General features: G+C 43.2%; 1 protein-coding gene across 1 annotated transcript in view; it reads left to right on the forward strand.

Annotated features, from left to right (window-relative positions):
* Positions 1–8,086, forward strand: part of HAO1 (hydroxyacid oxidase 1) — a 51,791-nt gene extending 43,705 nt beyond the window's left edge. Inside the window, exons 6-8 of the mRNA XM_065401793.1 lie at positions 3,680–3,838; positions 4,057–4,126; positions 8,016–8,086. Of these exons, the coding sequence (XP_065257865.1) occupies positions 3,680–3,838; positions 4,057–4,126; positions 8,016–8,086 (300 nt within the window). The remainder of the gene's footprint in view (positions 1–3,679; positions 3,839–4,056; positions 4,127–8,015) is intronic.
* The last annotated feature ends 17,777 nt before the right edge of the window (positions 8,087–25,863 follow it).

Below are 25,863 nucleotides of genomic sequence, written 5' to 3' on the forward strand. Positions count from 1 at the left end.
TAGTGCAATAAACTGAATCATGTCCAGACTTGTCCCCCCCGCTTTTCCTTTTGATGTGCTAAAACTTTTCAAAACCTACCGAAAAGCTACGAGGCAGCAAAAGGAGAAATGAAAATTCCAAAGTCTGACACTTTGACTTTTCACTACTTCTCCAACTTTGGAAACCTTGCAGAGTTGTTGAGGCCGGGTCTACCCTACCACTTACTTCGGTGTAACTTACGTTGCTCAGGGGTGTGAATAAGCCACCCCTTTGAGTGACGTAGTTATGCTTACCTAAGCACTGGTATGGACAGTGCTATGTCAGTGAGAGAGCTTCTCCTGCTGACACAGCTCCCACCTCTCGCGGAGGTGTATTTATTATGCCAATGGAAGAGCTCTCTCCTGTCGGCATAGAGCGTCTTCACCAGACACGCTACAACGGTGCAGCTGCGTTGATGTAGCGCTTCTAGTGTAGACTTCGTGTTTCATTTTTCCTTTTGCTGCTCTGTAACTTTGTAACTTTGAAAAGATAGTGAGTAGAGTAAAAAAGAAAAGACGTTTACCTGGGGTGAATAACCATACAACTAGTAATCAGCCATGCTTTTGCATTCAGTGGCAGAGAAGAGTAATTGGGGAAATTGTTGCTTTTGCTGAAAAACTGGAAAGCTTGATACAAATGTTTTCACAGTAGCTCTCAGTTCTGAAGCACACACTGTTTTTCACTGAAAAACATTTTGAATGAAAAATTTCCAGGATTTGTGTTAGAACATCCCTTCCTTCCCTTAGAACCCTTTGATCTCTTCCTTCCTTTCTTCCTTCCTCTCTGGGGGGCCTGTCAATTCCCACCATTAACCCTCCTCCCCAGATCCTGCTGGTGTTACACAAATGACCTTTTTCTAGTTTTTCGGAAGAAACCTTATCTTAGCTTTCTATTCTAGCTATGATCACACGTATTTCCTAAATGTTACACAAAGCAAGGAGTCAGCCTCTGATTGGCCCTAGCTTGCCATGTGTCTCAGGCAGACCAAGGACTACAGATGATTGCGGGGTGGGAGGAGGAGGAGGATGGGGGAAGGCAGCTGTGCAGTGATACTCATCCTGGGAGAATGTGGATATGTCAGCTAGCAACTTGGCTCAGTTTTTACATGTAAGGTAGGGGTCAAAATTCTACTCTTGGGTCTTTCAGTTCTCAGATGTTCTCTGAATACTAGTATGGTTCTCCCATTACGTCACTAGGAGACTTACCCCTATAGGGAGACAAGAACATGCTTTGCAATAAGTCACATGAACAGAATTTAGTACTTGTTCCTTCCAGCTAACTTCTGTAATTAGTTCAGAGTCAACAACAGGAAAGTGTTTGTAGGAACGTTTGTTTGCATTCAAAATGAAATTTAACTGTGATCATGACTTTTTAATATTTGCTTTCTGCAAACATTCACTCCGTCTGGCTTTACCACCTTGAATGTTTGCAGAAAGCAAATGTCAGATGATATATGTGATTGTAAAATTCCAAATCTACATGGCGTCAGGCAGCACTTAAGACCCTCAACTGGGGAACTAACCAATACCATGTGACTTGTGTTTACTAACCAATGCTGCACGGATTCTGAAGTTTAAATGTAAAAGAGGATTTGCAGTGAACTATCACTAAAATCTTCAAGAGTGCCTCATAGACTTTTAAGTCAAAGTCCCATTTTCAAAAGTGACCTAGATCAAGATTTTAAACATGTCCAGTGATTTTTTGTAGCCTCAATTTTCAGGTACCCAATTTAAGACACCAAAAAAAGGCCTGATTTTCAGAGGGCAAGTGCTCAGCCGTTTCTGAAAATGAGGTCTCTTTTTAGGTGAGCACCCACAAAATGAGGCACATCTGAAAATCTGCTTGCTCACTTCTGAAAATGGGACTCCTAAGTCACTTGGGCAGTTCTGAAAATTTTACACTGTATGTGAGAGCTATTCTGAAATGAACCATTCATGAAGAAATTAACAAATGATTTTGAATAATAAGGAAATTCAAGAATGTTGACGTCTACTCACATTTTGCCAACTGAAATAGAGGAAAAATTGAACTGAAAAATGTACTTGTTACAAATTATTTGCTTGTAATGTTAGCTTGAAGGAGAAGAAACCGTTAAGTTATGTATTTTGAATATTCTGGTCTGTTCACTGGATTTCATATTGCAACAGTGGGGTATATTTTATAATACATTTTTCATAATATATATTTGTACCAGATCACAAAGTGTTTCTATTTCTGCATCATAATCACATGTTTTAATTTGATGGGTTTTTGAAATCTGAGTTGAACCCAAACTGGTTAATATTCCCTAATGCCTAATTACACATTGGGGAAATTGATGCAAACCATAATGAAAACATTTTACTTTAGTAATTACAGCCCTTGTGTGGTGGTGCCGTTTGCTTGGATGTAGAAAGAGGGTGATATTTGGATCCTTTAAAAGGGAAATTAATTACATCCCTGTTTGAAAAGGGATGAATTTGGAGCCCAGCTTGCCTTCCTAGACCATGATGTTGTCAGCCTCTTTAGCACTTTGCTTCTCATCTAATGTCTCTCCTGCTTTGCTGAGATAGTAAAAAGTTAAGCATGACAGGAAGGGTGGTCCTGCAGTTACGGTAGTAGTCTGGGACTCGAGGCATCTTGTGTGACCAGGGGCAAAATACTTAATCTGGCTCTGCCTCGGTTCCCTGTTTGTAAAATAGGAATAATCCCCCTTTCTTTTTCCCATCCTTTCCCGTGGCTAGTTCGATAGTAAGCTGAGTTGGCTGGAAAGTGAATTATTCTCTCTCTCTCCACCACCCCCGCAAAAAAAAAAATTAGACAAAACCATTTTTAAAAATGGTATTATTTCAGGTTTTAGTTGAAAGACTGAAAATGTTTTGGTTGTCAGTGAATGCCGACATTTTCCTTCCAAAATTGAAAATCAATCACAAAAATGTGTTCACTGAAAAAGCCATTTTCACTGGAAAAAATGCTTTGATGGAAAATTTTCTACCAACTTTAATAGTAAATTCTTCAGGGCAAGGGCTGTCTCTTGCTATGTGTATGTACAGAGCCTGGCACAATGGGCTCCCAATCTCTGATGGGCCATAACACACACACATGATATCATGCACAGGAAACTTGCGTATGTAGCCATTGTGATTGTGCATGTAAAACAGGATCTTTATGCATGTCTACTAGCACAATTAGAGAGACAAGGTGGGGGAGATAATATCTTTTATTGGACCATCTTCTGTTGGTGAGAAAGACAAGCTTTCAAACTTGCACAGAGCTCTTCTTCAGGTCTGGTGTATCAGGTTCATCATGACTGGTCACTGGACTTGATACATCCCATTACTGCACTGTGCTAAGAGAAAAATGAGTTTAATTTGGTTCTAGGTTTCATGAAAGGTGCATACAGCCCTAACCAGGACCATGCTTTTATATGTCACGAGAAAGACAGCATCTCCAACAAAGTGTCCCCTAGCACTGCACTGGATCAGTACTAACCTCTGCTTACTAGTATGATTACTCACGTCCATATTTGTACACACAACTGCATTATTTGTGCACATACATTAGGCACACAATTCATGCTTATCTTCATTAAAGACTGGTTCCTACATGTGGCAGTTGGCTTAAAAATTCAGTAGTGTCACAAGTGACTGAATTGCTACTGTCCTGTTCTTGCTTTCCTAGATTGATGTCTTGCCGGAAATTGTTGAGGCTGTGGAAGGGAAGGTAGAGGTGTTCCTGGATGGCGGAGTGAGAAAAGGCACGGATGTTCTCAAGGCATTAGCTCTTGGTGCCACAGCAGTGTTCATTGGAAGACCTATCATCTGGGGGTTGGCTTATCAGGTAATTCATCAAAGGCTGCAGTCCAAATTTTGACTATTAGACTAGCCTTTTAGACATGCACTAACATTCAAAAAATATGACCAGGGACTGTTATGGGTGCAAACTCAAGCCTGTGAAATTTATGAAATGCCGGAATTAAGATTGTCCATAAAACCTTAATTCAGCCCCCTGGTGCATATATACGTTGTAGTACAATATATTGTCTTCCAATCTATTAGGGTGAAGAAGGGGCAAAAGACGTTCTCCAGATGCTGAAGGAAGAATTCCAGCTAGCAATGGCACTTTCTGGTGAGACACCAGCTTCCTTTCCATAGTCACAATCCTTCCCTGTATGCTGTAATTGAAAGTATTATTTGCAGCCCAGCTAGACCAACCGGTGCTAGATTTAATCTAGCGAGTGAGGCTAAAATAGCCGTGAAGATGTAGCAGCGCAGTCTTCAGTGCAGGCTGTACAAGCCCACTTGGGTACCCAGTCAGGGAGGTAACCCATGCTGGGGATCCGTGGCACCATGTCTTCACGGCTGTTTTTAGCGGCACTAGCTAGATTAAAGCTAGCATGGATATGCTGCGCTCACCCTGCTGACTGCAGCATAGACCCAGCCGCTGTCTCACATTTGTATAACACCTTTCATCTCAAAGGATCCCCAGCTGTGGACGAAATCCGTCCCTTTGTTTCCATGTGAGAGACAGTGGAGGGAAACGATACGCAGACTCTCTTGTTCTCAGAGCTGTAACATGGCAGGTATTCCATACCTGGCCCAGTTCGGGCATCATGGGCCCCAGGAAGTGGACAGCACCTGCTGGTTTGGGGGCATGGTCAGACCCATGGCTATTCTCTGCATGTGCAGCAGTTAAAGATTCACAGTGCCTCTTTTTAAAGCCCCTCTGGCTGCCCTAAGTCATCCTAGTCTCAGCAAGCAGAATTGCTCTGGGACAGTCAGTACTCTTTCTGCCTCCTTCGCCACCCATATGCATGGCTGTGCTGAGATTGCCCTTATGGAAAAGTCTTATAGGATTGAAAAAAAACCCAAGGTTATAGAAACTGAACAGGGTTCTACAGAAATGGCTCTTTGATTGAGAATGATCTTTCTAAAGGTTCCTCAAGCCATCCTCCATAAGAAAGGAAAGGTAGGAAGTATGGCAAGCGATCACTCTGGCTTAACCTGGAGATCTTCAATGATCCAAAACTCAAAAAAAGAGTCCTACAAAAAGTGGAAACTAGGTCGAATTACAAAGGATGAATATAAACAAACAACACAAGCGTGTAGGGACAAAATTATAAAGGCCAATGCACAAACTAAGATGAAATTAGCTAGAGACATAAGGGGTAACAAGAAAACATTCTACAAATACATTAGAATCTAGACAACAGGGGAAGACAATAACAGAAAATTTGGAAATGGCAGAAGTGGTAAGTGACTTCTTTGTTTCAGTTTTCACCGAAAAGGTTAGTAGTGATTGGACATCTAACACAGTGAATATCAGTGAAAATGAGGTAGGATCTGAAGCTGAAATAAGGAAAGAACAACTTAGTTAGATGTCTTCAACTCGGCAGGGCCAGATGAAATACATCCTAGAATACTCAAGGAGCTGACTCAGGAGATATCTGAGCCATTAGCAATTATTTTCGAAAACTTGTGGAAGACGGGAGAGATTCCAGAGGACTGGAAGAGGGCTAATATAGTGTCCATCTATAAAAAGGGGAATAAGTACAACCCAGGGAATTACAGACCAGTCAGCTTAACTTCAGCATCCGGTAAGATAATGGAGCAAATAATCAAGCAATGAATTTGCAAACACCTAGAAGATAATAAGGTGATAAGTAACAATCAGCATGGATTTGTCAAGAACAAGTCCCATTAAACCAACCTAATAGCTTTCTACCCGATCCGGCGGGTAGTGAAGACGTACCCTTTGAAAGGGTAACAAACCTTGTGGATGGGGGTAAGCAGTAATTGTGATATATCTTGACTTTAGTAAGGCTTTTTTGATACTGTCTCGCATGACCTTCTCATAAACAAACTAGGGAAATATAGCCTAGGTGGAACTACCATAAGGTGGGTGCATAACTGGTTGGAAAACTGTTCCCAGAGAGTAGTCATCACCGGTTCACAGTCAAGCTAGAAGGGCATATCGAGTGGGGTCCCACAGGTATCAATCCTAGGACCAGTTCTGTTCAATATCTCCATAATTGATTTAGATAATGGCATAGAGTACAGACTTATAAAGATTGCGGACGATACCAAGCTGGGAGGGGTTGCAAGTGCTTTTGAGGATAGGCTTAACATTCAAAATGATCTGGACAAACTAGAGAAATGGTCTGAAGTAAACAGGGGGAAATTCAATGAGGACAAATGCGAAGTATGCCACTTTGGAAGGAACAATCAATTGGACATATACAAAATGGGAAATGACTGCCTAGGAAGGAGCACTGTGGAAAGGGATCTGGGGGTCATGGTGGATCACAAACTACATATGAGTGAACAGTGTAACACTGTTGCAAAAAAAGCAAACATCATTCTGGGATGTATTAGCAGGAGTGTTGCAAGCAAGACACGAGAAGTAATTCTTCCGCTCTACTCCATGTTGATTAGGCTTCAGTTGGAGTATTATGTCCAGTTCTGGGCACCACATTTCAGGAAAGATGAGGACAAATTGGAGAAAGTCCAGAGACGAGCAACAAAAATGACTAAAGGTCTAGAAAACATGACCTCTGAGGGAAAATTGAAAAAAATGGGTTTGTTTAGTCTGGAAAGTGAAGACTGAGTGGGGACACGATAACAATTTTCAAGTATATAAAAGGTTGGTACAAGGAGGAGGGAGAAAAATTGTTCTTGTTAACCTTTGAGGCTAGCACGAGAAGCAATGGGCTTAAATTGCAGGAAGGATGGTTTAGGTTGGACATTAGGAAAAACTTCCTAACTGTCAGGGTGGTTAAGCACTGGAATAAATTGCCTACGGCGGTTGTGGAATCTCCATCATTGGAGGTTTTTAAGAGGAGGTTAGACAAACACCTGTCAAGAATGGTCTAGTTATTACGTAGTCCTGCCTTGAGTGCAGGGGACTGGACAAGCTGACCTATTGAGGTCCCTTCCAGTCCTACACTTCTATGATTCTATAACACGGATACCTTTTCTATTAATTGATATAAAATGGTTAAAAAACCATAGAGAATGTTTAATTTCTCTAAGACATTTTTATAAGAGGAATGGGGACGATTACGTCCTATAGTATTACTTCCCCCCCCCCCACCCATCTTCTAGGATGGAAGATACAATGTTTAACATTACACAACAGTTGGGGGTAGGATGGGAAGCAGCATCCCATATCCTATTGGAACAGCAAGGGGAGACTGAAGTAGAATGAATATTGAAAGTGGAAATGGGAATTTGGCCAGAATATTGGGGTTCATGCCTCTGTACTTGCAAAAAGCACCAAGTGATCTCTAATGCTTCTAGTGCTAGTGAGGAGTAGAGCCATCTGACAGTCGCCAGGTTCAGTTTGCAGGAGCCATCAGCAAATGTGGGTCTCTTTTTTTTTTTTTTTTCCAGCGATGGGCTTGAGCTGCAACGTTTGGATCCTGATCTACATTTTGAAATCCCTCCCTCCCCCTAGTGCAGAGGGGGTTAGTGTGGGGGACCAGTTTGGCCCAGTATCGAGATATGGGACCCTGATGAAGCTCAGAGCTGGATCCCAGTTCTGTGGTGGCTAGATCCAGGGCTTTGGTTTGGGCTGATGCATTTTTACCCCGAGTTTCAGGTTCAAAGGGGAACTTGGCAGAAAATGCTACATCTCCCATATTTTCTGCTTGAAACCATATGCAGGGCCCCCCTTCTTCAGAACACGCTTTCCTCCCAGCAGCATCTGTTTCTTTGTAGATGCTTTCTTTGGGGGCTCCTTCTGGCCTGGAGGCTCCTCCAACTCTAGCATGATCAGAGGGAAGAAGGTTGGACCCTTTTCCCACTCTACATCTTCAGGGGTGGCCGACAGCTTTGTTCTCCCAAATTCCTCCTTCAAGTGGCCCGTGAAAGCAAGCTCACTACTTGCCAGGGCCGCCCGGGGGGGGGGGGGGGGGGAAGGGTTCAAGGGTCATCTTTCGCTGGAAGACCAGTTCCTGAATAATGCTGATTATTCTTCAAAGTATATTCACATTATACGTATGTAATTTCTCTCCCAGGATGCCAGAGCGTGAAAGGGATTGACACGACATTGGTACGAAGAACTTCCCCTGCTGTGTCCAAGATTTAGCACAAAAAAGGTGTGGCTCTGGACAAAGGCACCCTATTCACTGTGGCCAGCTTGTTCTGTTTGGGCCCCGTCATGAAACCCTTACTTAGGAGAGTAGCCCTATTGGTTTATAGGCGGCTACTTCTGAAAGAAGTACATGGGCCAGGTTTTCCTCAGTGCTCAGCACCCCACACTAGTTCCTTAAAAGGAGCAGAGCACTTGTGAAAATCTGGCCCCTGGTGCGAATAAGGATGGCAAGAGTGGGCCCTAATTCTCTCCCGGTGCACACAATTGTAGTTGTTGTCCAGCTAACCAGAAACTGCTGACTTTTCAATATATGTACAGATGCGAAGAACTTTTCTCAGATGTTATCATGCATGTCTGGAAGTAGCTTAGCTGTTAAAACGAAACTATAAACAGAAATGTTTTGATAGCAAACAACTACCAAAATATCAAAGTTTAAAGGATACCTCTTGTTCACTGTTTATAGAAGCTACACTTCAGATTGTCCAGATTAAATATTCCTTTCATATCAACATGGCATCGTTTCCCCTAGCAACTACATGACTGTGTAAACAGCGTAGGCTGGGAGCTGTGTAAGTATCTTGGCGGCTTTTGAGATGCAAGGGATTGTACAGCCAATCCGGAGTTTGGAGATTCACAGTCTTAACTGACACAAATCTCTTTGCACTTAAATTATAATAACATAAGAATACCGACCATAAGCCAGATCCTCAGCTGGTAGAAATCCATGTAGTCCGAGTGACTTGAACATCAGCTGGAGTTCTGCTATATTTTTACTTTAAAAAAATTAACATTGGTTTAGATGATTTCTTGGACAAATTTCCCTTCCCTGAAGTATAAATACGAAATAATAGTAATGATGCAGTAAGTGCTGAGTATGATGTCAGCCACACATCTTAAAGCATTTCACATGAGGAGGGTATCTATCCATTATTCTATAGATGGGGAAACTGACATGCAGAAAGGTAATATGTAAACTGCTAAGAAAGTAAGTAAAATTGAATGTGTGTCTCTTATTTCCATTGATGATGTATAAAGAAGGCTTGGACATGCGTTTCTGTTTTTTTGGCTTGATATTTAATTTTGGAATATTAGCGCTGACAAGTATTCATTTTGCTGGAGGTCCTCAAGGTTGTGTACTGGGAATTTTTACACCTCAGAGAAAGCAGGAGAAGAGTGCTTAGATAATATGCCAGTGCTCCAGCCTAGCAGCCATAAATTGGCTGATATTTCATATAGGCATATAAATGGTACTCTGCAACCGTTGGGACAAATCACGTTCCATTTACCCAAGTCCCATTAAGCTCAATGTGGCTCCTTGCGCGAGTAAGGAGAGCAGGATTTGACTTATCAAGGACTTTATTGAAGTAAATGAAAATACTCCTGTTGACTTCAATGGCCTTTGGATTGGGTCCCCAAGAGGCTAATTCTTCCAACCCTTGCTTACATAAGTAGTCCTTTTTCAAATGACTAATCCCATTGTTCACGTGAGGGCGATAGCTATTTATGGACAAGTGCAGAGTCCTGTACTTAGGACAGAAGATTCCCATGCACCGCCACAGACTAGGGACCAAGTGGGTAGGCAACAGTTCTGCAGAAAAGGACCTAGGGCTTACAGTGGACGAGAAGCTGGATATAAGTCAGCAGTGTGCCCTTGTTGCCAAGAAGCCTAACAGCATTTTGGGCTGTATAAGTAGGAGCATTGCCAGCAGATCGAGGGACGTGATCATTCCCCTCTATTCGGCATTGGTGAGGCCTCATCTGGAGTAGTGTCCAGTTTTGGGCCCCACACTACAAGAAGGATGTGGAAAAATTGGAAAGAGTCCAGAGGAGGGCAACAAAAATGATTAGGGGGCTGGAGCACATGACTTATGAGGAGAGGCTGAGGGAACTGGGATTATTTAGTCTGCAGAAGAGAAGAATGAGGGGGGATTTGATAGCTGCTTTCAACTACCTGAAAGGGGATTCCAAAGAGGATGGATCTAGACTGTTCTCAGTGGTAGCAGATGACAGAACAAGGAGTAATGGTCTCTAGTTGCAGTGGGGGAGGTTTAGGCTGGATATTAGGAAAAACTTTTTCACTAGGAGGGTGGTGAAGCACTGGAATGGGTTTCCTAGGAAGGTGGTGGAATCTCCATCCTTAGAGGTTTTTAAGGTCAGGCTTGACAAAGCCCTCGCTGGGATGATTTAGTTGGGGATTGGTCCTGCTTTGAGCAAAAAATTGGACTAGATACCTCCTGAGATCCCTTCCAACCCTGATATTCTATGATTCTATGGCTTGACCTTCCAAAGCTTTACTTACGTGTGTATTTCAATCAAATAAGAACTACTTGTGTACTTGAAGGATTGATAGCCCTTAGATCTAACACCGTCTGAGGCAGGGCCATAAGTATTATGGACACTATTTGGCATGAGGAAACTAAGACAAGGAACTTGGTCCTGTATGCCTTGAGCAAACTAGACTTCTCAGGAGACGGGAATGGGAATTTTGCCTGGGTACAAAATATGGGAATGGGCACAGCAGTGTTAAGTGACCTCCCCCAATCCATACAGGCAGTCAAATTAAGAATCTAGTAGTCTCCTTCGGCCTAAAACCAAGATTGCTCTTGATATCTCACCTCTCAAGTGAACACGAAATACCAGGGCTAGAGTTTTCTAAAGCGATCGCTGTTGGCCTAACTCCACTCCCTTTGAAGTCAATGGTACCGTCAGTTGGAGCGAAGGTAAATCAGTGCAGAATGCTTTGGAAGAGCCTGCCCTAGAAATCTAGTGATACGGTTTTTTTTTAAACAGGAGGTAGGGCTCTATCCCATTGTTCTGCATTCATTGAAGTCCTGGGGCATTTTGCCATTGATATAAATGGGTGTAGGCTCAGACCCATAGCCATTTATCTCCCATCAATCACATAGGAATGATGCATCTTCATCCCCCCGATCCTCCTTCCCCAACTTCCCTTATGCACTATTTGAAATACCCCGGATTGAGCTTCACTCATTGGGTCATTTTTTGCCAAAAGCTTGAGTTTGCAAAAAGTTTTAGAATAAAATGATGGAATATTACAGCATGAACATAAGTTGGGACTTGAACTCAAAGGGTGGGGGAAGGGGGGAAACAAAAGGCCACACGCTACCCTTCAGTTGTAAAATTCTTACTCGTATTTACTGCCGAGTGTATTATGTTGCCGGACGGTTGCACAGCAACAAAATAAAGTTTATCTGTTGAAGGAAATATGAGTGTTTCTCAGAGCATAAGGAAGCATAATTTCGACTGTTTACTGCACTTATCATATGTGTTGCAATGTGGACTGTGTCAGATGTCAATTACAGAGCAATTTCAGAAAGACTGTTTATTTTAGATAATATAAATGTTACTCAAAAGATAGGGGCATAGTATCTTATGTTTACATGTTTAAGATCTATTTCTAAAGTTTAGAAGATGCAGTTTCCTGTCCTTAACCCAACTTAATTTGAGGAAGGTCCCGTAGTGTTGTGGCCCAGAGTAAATTTTGATGGTGAGGAAATAAACTTTATTCGTTGGGTTTAATTAACCATTTCTAGGTTACTGCTCCGATGGGATAATGAACTTGCTCTGCTTATCTCCTAACTGACTGACTCTCCAAGTTCAAAGCTGATAAGCCCTCTTCATAAAGAGTGATTTCAGAGCCAAATGTTAAAAGGCTGCAGGATGAAGTTAATGCATTTGCCTTAAATCTTTCCGTTTTTTAAAAACTTTCATGGTGAAGTGGAATTTCCCTGGATCTTGTGACAGACTAACAACGTTGTTTGTGAAAATTAATGTGAAAAGACAGGTGTTTTGTATCTGATTTTTGATTATGGGGTGGGAAAGCAGGGGTTGGCTCAACAGATCACAGAGGAGCACGCAGATTTATAAAAACCCACACAAATCCCCCCAAGACTCGTCCAACCAAAATAAAAACAACTTACATTGCATACCCAATTTCCCCCCTGGGGCTAGGATGAGTGAGAATGAGCCACACGTGACAGATGTTAGTGTGAGAGAATGTACCCCGTATTCACAACTTACACACTATTGTAATAATCTTTGTACAAAGTATGCCATGTATGTATGTATCATTTGAAAATTTGTAGTTTACTGATCAGTATCATCCTGATAAAATGTGTGGTATTGTATGTTAAGATTAGATTTCCCTGTATGATGATATTAACATATGCTCCTAACCAAGCAGGAGTTGGCAGACAGGTCTGTCTCAAACAAAGATATGTGTGCTCTGCTTGATTTGCATTTAAGCAATAAACAGAGTCATCAAGCAGGAAAGGAAACCCGGTGAGGAAAAAGCAGCAGGGAACATCCTTCCCCATAGACTTTTTGTCCCCTGGTACCCAAGAGGGGCATGGAAACTATAAAAAGGAGGGACAAACACCCCAAGGCACCCATCTCTCTCCCTCTGCCCATATTATTCTCTACATCTGAAGCAACAAAGGAAGACTTCATTGGATTCTGGGAGAAGAGGTCCTGATCTATAGGGTTTGGTCAGTAAGACTGCTGAACACATATGGTGAGAAATTTTGCTTAAATCTGATACAGTTTAAGTTAGGCACTAATAGCATTTTAACTTTATTTCCTTCTAACCATTTCTGACTTTCATGCCTCGGTTCTTGTACTCCCTTAAAAATCTCTTTCTCTGTAGTTAATAAACTTGCCTTATCTAATCCAGTGTGTTTAAATCGAAGTATTTGGGAAACTTCATTTGGGTGGCAAGTGTTGTGCATATTATTTCTATTAAAGAAATAATGGACTTAATAGACACTTGTATTGCCCTAGAGAGGACTGGGCAGTACAGGACATACATTTCTTGGGGAAAATTTAAGACTGGGAGTGTGTTGGGTCCCCTTCAGTATTACCAAGGCTAGTAAGAGTCAAGGTGTGGCTGGCTGGCTGCAGAACATACAGAGGCCTAGCTAGGAGTAACTTGCAGGCTGGAGGCTGTTTGTGAGCTGTCCAGGCTGGAAGTGACTGCAGCAAAGCATTGTCAAGGGCACCCCAGGTCAGAGGGTAGGGGTGACACAGCTACTTATTGGTCGGGTTTGTACTCTGGTATGTCACAGTTATTCATGTAACTTATTGCATGATGATGAAGATGGGATAGGACGCTGTATAGAATAGACTGTGTCTTAGGCTGATAAGTTCAATTGTTCAAGTAGGGAAAACAGAGGTAATTGGCAATGTTGCCCCTTAACCAAAAAGCACAGAGGAGGATGTAAATGTGCACCCTTGCCTCTAGGGTGCCCCTTCACACCTGGGTATGCAGCACTGCATGGGACTTCGCCTCTTGCGCACACCACCAGTGGCCAGTTCTTTGGCCAGCAATAGCTTTTCTCCGTCTGCATCTTCTCCCCCCCCTCGGGGGTGTTCCATGGGCCTTCTCGTCAAGGCACATAAAAGTCTAAGCCCTTCCTGGGATAGCATGAACAAGTCCAAATAAAGATTCAAATGAGTCTTTAAGTTAATAGCCCTTCTACTCCTCTTGGGCTTCAGTACAGTTCCCTTGTTGTATCCTATCGGTTAAGCCCTAGTCTAGGACCTTCTCCCCCAGGACCTGTTTCTTCTTCAGTCCCTCCCTCAACATCTTATACAGCCTAGCCTTGGCCAGGAGGCAATTAGATAATCACCTCCCATGTGTGAAGCATAATTAATTAGGTTATTTCCCTTGCTTTACAGGTGATGGGGATTAAGCCCATCACAAAGGGTGATAACCATCAATCGAAGGCACAGCAGTTGTAGCAAAGCAAGAAGCATACTGGGTATTTCATCCTCCAAATTGTATTATGTGGACAAGGAGGTAAAGGAAAAGTGAGGAGGAATTAGGGGGTTCCAAAATCTTGACAACTTTTCTGAAGAATTCAAGTAACTAGTCTGAGCCTTTGAGATGGATGACTGGGCCAGTAGATGTTAGGAGACCCTAGCGATTGTTGGTACTATCTGAAACAAACAGTGTGACTTAGAGGGGTGGTTCTGCAAACAAAATACATTTGCCTTTGTTCCAACGATAACTTTTTCCAAAATGTGTCTTGACAAGTCTACTGCCCTAACAATCATGTATCATTGAGAGGGATTTCTCAGGTTTTGTGTACTTGGAGTTTTCATGTGGATTTATTACTTGTGGAAGGTCCTGGCTTGATGGCCCCAGCGACTGAAATCCTTATTTCATCTAGAACCTGATCCAAAGCCCAATCAAATCAACAGATTTTCAATTTACTTCAACTGACTTTGGATCAGGCCCTTACAGATCAGGAACAGCATAGACGGAAGGCACATTAGCTTCTTCATACCACCAATGTGCCTCAACCCAACCCTGGAGACGTAACCCACGGGGTTGTATTTGATTTGTCCCCTTCAGTCCATTCCAAATGCAGCCCCTAAATGCATCTTCCTGGCATGACCATCTGATCATGTCACTCCCTTCTTTTATTGGCTCCACCTCTGCTATTGCATCACATTAGAGCTTCTTGTCAGTGCCTTCAAACTCTGCCTGTCCCTCCTTCACATTGCCCCCCATCCACCAGCGCTCCTGACTTGACTGCTCGTTTTTTGGTTTCTTGTGTCATCATCTTCATGCCTCCTTCCAACTGATCTCCTCTACGTGGTATAACTTCACCACCGTCTACCGGTATGTCCCTAGACTGTGAACTCCTTGAAGGTAAATTATAGTAGTAATCTGACAATCGGGAGCTGAAAGGGTGTTACAGGGAAAGAGGTGAAACCAACCTCGGGAAGTAGGCGCTGTGTTTTTTGGCTTCCCGATGGTTTTCAGCCCCAAATCAAATCCTAAGAGCATGGGAAAAGCTGCCTGCTGAAGTCGTGAACCTCACTGTAAGGCTCTGTCTTATAAAACTACTTTTGATGTGGACATTTGGCTCCAACCCACACTGAAGACCATTATAAGTAACCACTGCCTTACAGGACACAGAGAAGTTGGTGTCCTTGAACACTCCTAGAAAGTAGGTTTAAAGTTATTGGGCCAGACCCTCAGCTGGTATAAATTGGTATCACTCCAAATAGACTTTGTCAATCTACACCAATTTACAGCAGCTGGGCTCTGGCTGCTATATTGCAAGATGTCAGTGCTTTCAAATTCTATCACAGTGGATTGAGCAAAATTGTTTTGAAAGCAAGTTTGCCAATCCAGATTTAGATTCTAATGAAATGGCACTGTAATTATTTCATGATGCATACATGCTCCATTTTGTTTTCATTTTGCTATGCTTCTGTTTATCTTATCTCCTGCCAAATAGAGGGAGAATACCACATGTGTTACACAAAGAATTTCTCAGTGTAGCAAAACTTTTCCTCCAGATGCAAACTGGCTTGGTGTCACAGTTTAGCATCTTCATTTTCACAGGCATTGTGTTTTATAGATTTCAAGGGACAATGCTTAAACGGTTAATACAAACAGCAAGTGGTCAATTGTGCTTGCAGAAACACAGCATTTGCACGTAGATACCTGTACCTCTGGACAGACAAGACTAGTACTTCACAATCTGCCATTTAGGTGGTCACGAATTCACTTTGCAAGCATAGATTCCAGCTTGCTTGGGCAAGGTGAGTGCATTCATAACATTATATTAATTACTATATTAGTAGCATCTACAAGCCCTACTGTGCTAGGCACTTACAGAAACCTAATAAGATGCTGTCTCTACCCTCAAGAGTTTATGATCTAAATAGACAAGACAAATAGTTGGGGAAAGGATCTATTATTATCCCCATTTTACAGATGGGGAATGGAGGCAAAGGGAGATTAAGGGCCAGCTTTTTAAAGGTTTTTGGACACCTAACTCCCATTGATTTCAATGGGAGTCAGGTACCTAAATACCCTTAAAAATCTGGCCCTAAATGACTTGCCCAAGATCTCACAGAACCCAGATCCCCCACATTCCCAATTGCAGAACCCAGATCGCCCACATTCCCAATCTGATGCATTACTGACGAGTCCTTGCTCTCTAATGCACAACTTTGTGGATGTGCATTTGGGGTGACCGCAAGATGCCACAAAGCTCCATCAACCATTCTGAGGGCACGCAAGCAAACCAACAGCTACAAATCTGAGCTGGGCTGGCGCCAGAGCCGTTTATCCCTTTACTCTTCCTCATGGATGCCGGCAGTTCTGGTGAAGACCGATCTGAAATGCTACTGGTTTGTGCTTTGCCAAACAAAAATATGATTGCTGTGGTTTTGCAACGCTGTGGGGCCGTTTCTATTTTAAATGGACTAAAGCAGGAATAATTGATCCAAACTCCTCCTCCTTCTCAAATGTCTTTGAAGGTTTGGCTAATGTGGTAACTGCACAGCTCCCAGGAGTCCTTGCTTGGCCAGTTCCGATCTGGGTTTTCAACACCTCTCCTGGGGAACTGGAGGCCTAGTCCATATTTCCATCTGTGGAGCTGGCAGCCCTGCAAAGCGGTTTTGGGATAGGAAGGAGTCAGAAGAATTGTTTGATTTGGGGAAGAGCAGAATAGATTTGGAAGAGAATTGCGGGGGGATGTAAAATTGCCTTATTGATTGTGAGGGAGGGGGAAATTAATTGATTTGTTTGTTGGATTTGGGGTGAAGAGAATTAACTTATTGGACTGATCTGATTTAGTGGTCTGAGATCAGCTTTAAATTTAAACAGAGATGCCTGGAACTTTAGGTTCCTATCCAAGCTGCATGGATTCATGCTTTCAAGTGATATGAACTCTGTGTATGCTGTGGGGGGACTTTTCAGTGGGACCATAAGTGAGGCCTCATTTGCATTGACTCTACGGCCTACTATTTTATAAAGAAGACCTGCACATATAAGTGTAGTTATGTGCCTACATTTTCCTTCACAAGGACCATGACCGTGAGCACAAATTGCAGACCCTCCCACAGTGACAGCCCAATTCCTTGGCTTACTTGGAGACATGTCTCTTGCAAAAGGTTGACAGGTTGAAAACTATGGAATTGAATTTGTAATGTGCCTGATTTGGGTTTTATAAAGCCCACACCCCATCCTGATGTTCCCCATCTAAAGTAAACAGCTGTCATTTGAGCTTTCAGAAGAGCATTCGTGCAATAGAACCGTCCCCACAGGGGCGTAGAACATTCTTTAACAACGGTTTGCAAACTGAGGGCCCATCTTGGAAACCCTCGTTCACTTGACAAGGGAGTGCAGGAGCAGGCTATAAAGACACAAATCTGTGCAGAGAATTTCAATTTTTAACTTTCCTTGTTTAAAATAAAATAGCAATATCAGTTCCAGCAGCGTTATTATGCTAACTATGGGCTGAGCATGGGGTGGGAGAGAGGGGTGTTTGGGGAGAAGGGGGAGGATGGTTGGAGGAGGTGAGGGTTTGGTGGGAGGGGTGTTTGATAGGGAGGAGAAGCTGGACATTTGGAAGGAGGGCGTTAATATTTGGGAAGAGGGAGGCATTTAGAGCTTCATTGGTGGTGGGGGTGTAGCAGGGGATTTATCCTGCTAGGGGGCACTCAGCACTGAAGATCTTTGCCCATTGCCTTGCCCAGACTTTGCTGACAGTTACTCCACTGCTCTCCATGCCTGTTTTGTCCTCTCTGGCCTTGTCTATCCTAGGAATTTCCCACTACAGCACCCTACCATTGCAAACCCTGAATCTGCTCCTCCGCTGGTAGCAATGGTGACAGTGCGTGTACCTGCAAGATGCTGCTGGTGCTTTAGCCAGAGTCTTGTGCAGGCCTGCTTAAAACTGCAGTGGCGGCTTGAAGCATCTTCTGCCCCAGGCTATCCCTTGTGTGGACACAGCCCAAGATGTGACAACCAACAAGTTTGCAAGGTTTGGTGATGGCTTTCATGATGCTATCCCTTGTGTGGACACAGCCCAAGATGTGACAACCAACAAGTTTGCAAGGTTTGGTGATGGCTTTCATGATGCAAAATGTATTTACTAAGCGGAACACTGAAAAGCCACCAGATGGTTAAAATTTTCTGTTTCCACTTGCCTGGGCTACACTGGAATTAACGACCCAGCGGGGAAAGGCAGTTAGCAGTCCCCTGAGTCATTCGGTCCCACTGTACCATACAATCATAGTCCAGGGAATCTAGTCCAGCCCCTGTGCTGAGGTGGGACCAAGTAAACATAGCCCATCTCTGACAGGTATTAGCCTAACCTGTTCTTAAAACCTCCAATTATGGGGATTCCACAATCTCCCTTGGGAGCCTGTTCCAGTGCTTAACTATCCTTACAGTCACAATGTTTTTCCTAATGTCTAACCTAAATCTCCCATGCTGCAGATTAAGCACATTACTTCTTGTCCTACCTTCAGTAGCCATAGAGAACAATTGATCGCCATCCTCTGTATAGCCCTGAACATATCTGAAGACTGTTATTGTGTTCCCCTCAGTTTTCTTTTCTCACAACTAAACATGCCCAGTTTGTTTAGCCTTTCCTCACAAAGGTTGAAAGGTTTTCTAAACCTATGATCATTTTTGTTGCGCTCCTCCGGACTCTCTCCAATTTGTCCACAGCTTTCCTAAAGTGTGGCGCCTGTAATTGGACAAAGTACTCCAGCTGAGGCCTCACCAGTGCCTGGTAGAGAGCGACAATTACCTCCTTTGTCTTATATACAACACTCCTGTTAATATACCGCAGAACAATATTCGCCCTTTTTTGCAACTGCATCATTGTTTACTCATATTCCATTTGTGATTCACTATCACCCGCAGATACTTTTCAGCAATACTACCACCTAGCCAGTTATTCCCCATTTTGTAGTTGTGCCTTTGTTTTTTTCTTCCTAAGTGCAGTACTTTCCACTCATCTCTATTGAATTTCATCTTGTTGATTTCAGACCAGTTTGCCAATTTTGTTAAGGTCCTTCTGAATTCTAATCCTGTCCTCCAAAGTGCTTGCAACCCCTCCCAGCTTGCTGTCATTGGCAAATTTCAGTAGCATTCTCTCCACTCCATTAACATGTCATTAATGAAAATATTAAATAGTACTTGATCCATGACTAACCCCTGCAGGACCCAACTAGATACACCACCCCAGTTTGACAGCAAATTATTGATAACTACTCTTTGAGTATGGTCTTTCAACCAGTTTTGTACCCGCCTTACAATAATTCCATCTAGACCACATTTCCCTAGTTTGCTTATGATAATATCATGTGAGATTGTGGCAGGCGCCTTACTAAAATCAATATATATCATGTCTACAGCTTCTCCCTATCCATTAGGCAAGTAACCTTGTCAAAAATGAAATTACGTTGGCTTCATATGATTTGTTCTTGGTGAATCCATGTTGACTATTTCTGATAACTCTTTATTATCCTTTGTGTGCTGACACATTGATTGTTTAATAGTTTGTTCCGGTATCTTTTCAAGTATCGAAGTTAAGTGGATTGTACTTTAATTCTCTGGGTCCTATTCGTTCTCCTTGTTAAAGATGTGTACTATGTTTGCCCATCTCCTGTCTTCACCCATTCTCCAGGAGTTCTCAAAGATAATTGCTAATGATTCAGAGATGGTTTCAGCTAGTTCCTTAAGTATCTTAGGGTGAATTTCATCAAGCCCTGCCAACTTGAATACACACAACTTATCTAAACAGTTTAACCTGTTCTTTCCCTTTCTTTCCCTCCATGTTAATATTAATTGTGTTAAGTATCTGGTCACTATTAACCTTTTTCATGAAGACCGAATTAAAATAGGTATTGCACATCTCAGCCATCTTGATGTCTTCTATTTTTAGCTTTCCTTCCCCTCTAAGTAGAGGACCTACACTCTCTTTGGTTTTTCTCTTGCTTCTAATGTACTTATAGAACTTATTCTTCTTGAACCTTCTGTTACTCCAAGTTATTGTCCACTGATGTGATCAAAATCCCTGATTCACCTAGAGCGAGCAAACATTTTGGATATAGTTCCAGGCATCCAAATCCGTCACTGCATATCATAGTTGTGATCTTCAGAGCTACAGTTTCAGCCCGGTCGTAGAGAAAGGGAAGTAAAGGGACTTAACTACTGCCTCCCACTAATAACAAAAGCTGCATTCTGGCTGAATCCTCACACGTTGCATTGAGTATTTTACCCCAGAGTATTTTTATTATCATTAATAGTGACGTACTAGTACTCAATATAGGAAGAGCAATGCACTGGGAAAATGCACAGCTACATTCATTGCTTTGACTGGCCAGCAAAGCAGAGTGATTACTGAAATGTTTCAAATTTTGGCCATTTAATGAAAACTTTCTGAGAAAAATGTTTGCTCTGTCTCAAAGGGCTGTAATGATACGGCTGACTGGGCTGTATTCTCAGCTGGTGTAATCTGGTGCAGCTCCATTGATTACGTTAGCAAATATGACTCTGAATGCACTGAGGGAGCAGGCTTGCTGGGCAACAGTGCTTCTCCATCCTCATTGCTTCTTTGTCACTGCTCACTCTGTCATTCTCTCTCTTTCACTTCCTCACATGCCCTCTCTTTCACTGTGTGTGTATAAAAAAGAGAGAGAGAAGAGAAAGAGGGAGGAAGGGTGAGACACTGGTGGCTGGAAAAGCGGCATCAAGCAGTCCTTGTCTCTCTGCCCCTCTTCTGCACTGGTGACAATGGTAATAGCTCACAGCCTGGAGTGACAATATCAGAAGTAGTCAGGGGATCCCTGGAGGTATTAATAAGTAAGCCACTCCTCTACTTATTAACTCTGTATAAACTTGAATGAATGATTCGGGATTTGGTTAGAACAGTTCTAAGGAGGTAATCCCTACCTAGACCACGGAGGGCAAACATGTGTGACAAGGGATGGGAGATGCTACATTTCAGGATCTAAATTTCAAGGCATGTTTAAAGGAGTCTTATTAAAAGTGTTTTCCAATGCATGTGGCTTCCTGTGACAGCACCTAAGTGGTTAAGAAAACAGCATTACAGATTAAAGCTGTTTCTCTTTTCCGCACAACAAATCATTCAAGTGTCTGGTGTTTGACTCAGAAAGGAGACCTGCAGCAGTCATGTCCATTGAAATAAACCAACCAAGATTTGAGCTGTCAGCATTTCTGTCCGTTACGTCAAGGCATCCCAAAGCCTAGCAAAGTAATATTTTCCCCCCTGTAAATCCCAGGGTAAATATTAGGCAGACAGCATTTCTGCTTTGCACATTAAAAACCCGACCGAATTTGAAAAGCCTGCAAGTGCACTTTGGGGATTTCGGAAAGTGTCGTTTGGCGATGAGCTAAGACCAGAAGCTGCCATTTTGCAGACAGGGCAGGCGGGAAAGGCGTTTGGCCTCATTCATGACTTCACAGCTATGGCAAATATCAGCTGATGAATATTTATGTTATCCCTGGCAAAAAACCTGAAAGGCAAACGGGGCATATGTATGTGGGGAGCTAAAGTTCGGAAAAAGATAGTCTGAACGCTGTGGGATTTCTTTAGCAATGCTTTCCATGCTTCAGCAGTAGCTGCTGAATGAAATCATTATGTGCTGAGACCCTGCACAGGAAAACAGTTTGTCAAGTCTCTGTTCATTAGCACCTCGTACTTTGTTTGAACCTTGTACGTGTGCTGGGCCCTGAAAGGGGAAACCCTCTTCCTTAAATCAAAGGCTGTGTATCTGGAGTCACATTTTAAAATTGGTATTATTAATTGCAAATTGCTCTTCATCACACAACAGCTCAAATGGCTCAATGAAAGAGAGGGTCAGGAAAGGAATATAAAATGCTACTAGGTGTGTGGATGAAATCCCTTTTTTTAATGTGCATTTTAGGAGATGGTATATTAATGCTAGCACTGACTGTAGAAATGGAGGTGCGCAGACAACTGGCAATAGGAGAGAATGGCCATTTATCGCCACACAGTATTCAGTTCTACCACTTTGTCTGCAGTGTTCTGTCTGATTAAAATGATTATTTCTGTTGTTTGTGTTACAGTAGCACCTAGAGGTCCCAACCGAGATGGGCCCCCACTGTGCGAGGTGCTGTACAAAGATCTAGTCAGAGACAGTCTCTGCTCTGAAGAGCTTGCAATCTAAACAGACAAGACTGACAAAGGGCAGGAGGGGAAACAGAGATGAAATGGCTTGCCTTAGGTTACGAAGCAGAGCTGGGAATAGAAGCAGTTCTTCTGATTCCCGGTCTGCACTATCCACTTGATCATACTATCTCCCAAATTAGGAGCTACCTCAAATATCACAGTACATTTGACTGCCGTGGGTGTTAATTGTCCAGTTTACATAGTGATTATGCTACACATCTAAATAAGAGCCTGATCTTGCTTGCCATTACTTCTGTGCTAGCCCTTACTCACGTGAGTAGTCCCATTGATTTACACTGTGCTACAGGAATGAGTAAGGGTTTGTTGGACCAGGTGTTTAAGGCTGTAAAGTAAATTATTTTCACCTTCTGTGAATCAAAGATTTCATAATCTAAAAACAATATTACTTTTTGCTTGCGGGTGGGAACCCAGTCTCCTTTGAATCTGGATTGTTTTAAGTAGGCAAAGGAAACCCACTCAGAGAAAATAAAAACGACCAAGGGACCATCGGCAAAAATTCACATTTTCTTTGTATTCCTCTGATGGCTTGTTTAAAAAATAAAAGTACATTTACTAGCCCTGGCAGATCCACCTGGTCGATGCTGTAAATATATTTGACTGTGTGTGTCTGTCTACTGTGACAGAGACATTATGTTCCTTTCTTAGCCATTTCCCCAGTTTGCTCAAGTCTTCCCCTCTTCAAAGCCACTCACCTTTCCAAGACGCTCACAGAGCGTCGCCACGCAAGGGGCTGGGATCAGAATGCTCCTCTCAACCCCCAAGCGGTTATAACTTAACTGCAAGAAGCAACTGTCAGTAAAATTCATGAACATGACCGAGCCATTCTGGTGAAGCAAGCCCAGCGAGGCAACTGCCTGGAGTAAATAATTGCCAGAGGCCAGTGAGGATTTTCTAAAGCTTTTGGGTGGGACCAATTTCAGACACCTTCAAAAGCCTGATTTTCAGAGGGCGGGTGAAAATCAGGTCCCTTTCAGGAGTGTCAAGTTGGACACCCAAAACCCGAGGCACCCAGAGTAACTAATTGCATTGCAAAATCATAGCCAAAGAGTCTTGCAAAAGGCACAAAGTTCAATTTGGGGGACTAGCAGACTGGGTGGATTTTGATCATTATACCATTTCTGAGAAGGAACTCCTGGCGCAAGCCCTTTATAGATAATTATTTTATTCACCATCTTTGCTGACCGTTCCTTTCCCTAGAGATGGGTTTCGCAGAACTCTTTAGGTTTCTTTTTACATGTGGAACTTATTTGTAGAATGTTAAAAAAAAAAAATGCAACAACAATTAGTTGAAAAGACCAAGACCTAGAACCTTCAGGTTAGCTGTGAAGTGTTAAAAATATTCTACCAGTCGGTTTTTTTTAGCAGAGATGTCAATCTGTTTAATTTATAGGAGCCAGCAGATGGTGCTGTGATACATCAAGTAAGTTGGGGGAAATGCACCCTTATGTAATAGGCTACTAATTCTAACCTGACAAGCGGCATGACCGTATTCTCAGGAAGGGCTGTGTAATTACTAACAGAACAGTAGTGAAGTTCAGATCTCCATGTCCTCAAGGAATAGAAATCGGAGTGTACAGCATGCTGTCTAAACTGTTTACTTTTCCCAAACCAGGGACGTTGCCAAGTTATGGAGCCTTTCAATGAAGAGAAGAGGTTTTTAATGTGCCTCTGCCTCGGATGCTATTTGATTTGGCCTTTCATTGTGGAACAACAAAACAAGGTTGCTAGGGAGACCAAGATGAGAGGGCGGGAAGGTGTGTTTCTCTTGTCCAAGCACCATAACAAAGTTGTTTTGTTTGTGAGAGTCGAGGCCAGCTGGCACGGCTACTCTGGCCAATGCTAGTGTAGACAACTATTCACGGGGAAAGGAGGGTCAAGGAGACAGAGATCCCCCATAAAACCTTCTAAGGCCTAGTGCTGCCATGAGCTGTGTGTGGGAGGCAGCAAAGTCAATGGGAGTCCACCCCCACACAGTTCATTGCAGGGTCAAGTCCTCTGGAATCACGAATGATTGAACAGTAGAAGGGTCCCCACTTGAGCAGCCCCAAGGATTCCGCCATGATGGAACGCCCGCTCTGAGCCAGCTGCTGCGGCAATCCACCTCCTCCTCCTCCCCGCAGTCACGGGATGCTCCTATTGGTCTGGAAATCCAGCTGCTTTCTGCTCTGCTTCCTTCGCAGCCAGCTGGAGCATGCTCCTCGGACAGCCATCTCCTGCTTGCTTTTGCCTCCCCCCACAAGGAGGGGTTCTGTTTTCAGTCTCCAGCAGGCTGACAACCTTCTGCCCTACCTTCAAGGTAAGGGTGTGAACCCCAGTGCTTAGTTCCTACCTGCTCCCCTTCACCACTTGAGTTCTCAGTCCTCCTGCCCCCTCTCCATCCCATCTAGTGCTGCCCCCCTACCCATTCCTCAGCTCTTAATGCCTGATTCCCTATTCCTCCTCCAATGGCAGCAGCTCACTGGTACCCTTATGTGACATTAATGGGCAGCAGGTTTAAAACAAATAAAAGGAAGTTCTTCTTCACACAGCGCATAGTCAACTTGTGGAACTCCTTGCCTGAGGAGGTTGTGAAGGCTAGGACTATAACAGGGTTTAAAAGAGAACTGGATACATTCATGGAGGTTAAGTCCATTAATGGCTATTAGCCAGGATGGGTAAGGAATGGTGTCCCTAGCCTCTGTTTGTCAGAGGGTGGTGATGGACGGCAGGAGAGAGATCACTTGATCATTACCTGTTAGGTTCATTCCCTCTGGGGCACCTGGCATTGGCCACTGTTGGTAGACAGGATACTTGGCTGGATGGACCTTTGATCTGACCCAGTACGGCCATTCTTATGTTCTTAAGTTCTCCCACTCACCTTTGTGGCCCTCTCCCCTAGACGTCCCCCCCTCTTCAACCTCATTCCTTCGTTTCATCCTTTCACATGCATCTCATGCTTCACACACCTCTTCTCAGTCCACCTGCTACTTCCTGACAGCTGCTTTCCCCCCGCCCCCATGTTAGCATCACCTTTCCTTTCTATTCCTGCCCAGCTTCACCAGGCCCTCTCAGCTGCCAGGAGCAACGGCCCTAAATTATCCATGTGGCTCATCAATATCAGACCCCCACCTCAGAGTGGAAATTAGGCCATGTCCTATATGTGCGTGTATGAATATGCAAACCCAGGGTCTCTCTGTGGAACGAAATGTTAAATGAATAATACAGTCATGTACTGCTGGTTATGATTCCACCTAACACTTGGTTTTCTGAGCTACAGGGAAGGGCTCACCGCCACCGCCACATTTCGATCAGTGTAGGGTTGGACCCAATGCCTTATTGCCCCCTTGTGGAAACTTGTCACTCTCTTGCAAAGTAACCCCCCGTTTGCCAGCGGCACTGGCATCTTGCGAGCTGACAATGTGCTGTCAAGGGAAGAGGCTGGGAAAAGGGTAGCAGCTAGACTCTGGTGAAATACGCATGGCCAGGAACATAAATAACCTCGAGCAGCTGATTTTGTTATCCTGCAAAGCTGTAACGTTTAAAAAGGAGTTGAAAAGCAAGAGAAGTGGACTCAGTACCATCCTGCCCTGCTCATTGGCACTTGGGACTTTGAGTCAATTTAATTATTATTTTTTTAAGTTTAATAGCTCAGCAGTGGAAGGAAACAGAGACACCACATTTTGAACTCCAGGTTTCTCTCTTGATCCCTTGGTACCTAGGCACAATGAGGTGAGTTAAGGACAGAGTTAAAGCTTATCAGGTTCCTGTCTTTTAGTT

This window comes from Emys orbicularis, chromosome 3 (genome assembly GCF_028017835.1).
Source record: "Emys orbicularis isolate rEmyOrb1 chromosome 3, rEmyOrb1.hap1, whole genome shotgun sequence".
Classification (NCBI taxonomy): domain Eukaryota; kingdom Metazoa; phylum Chordata; order Testudines; family Emydidae; genus Emys; species Emys orbicularis.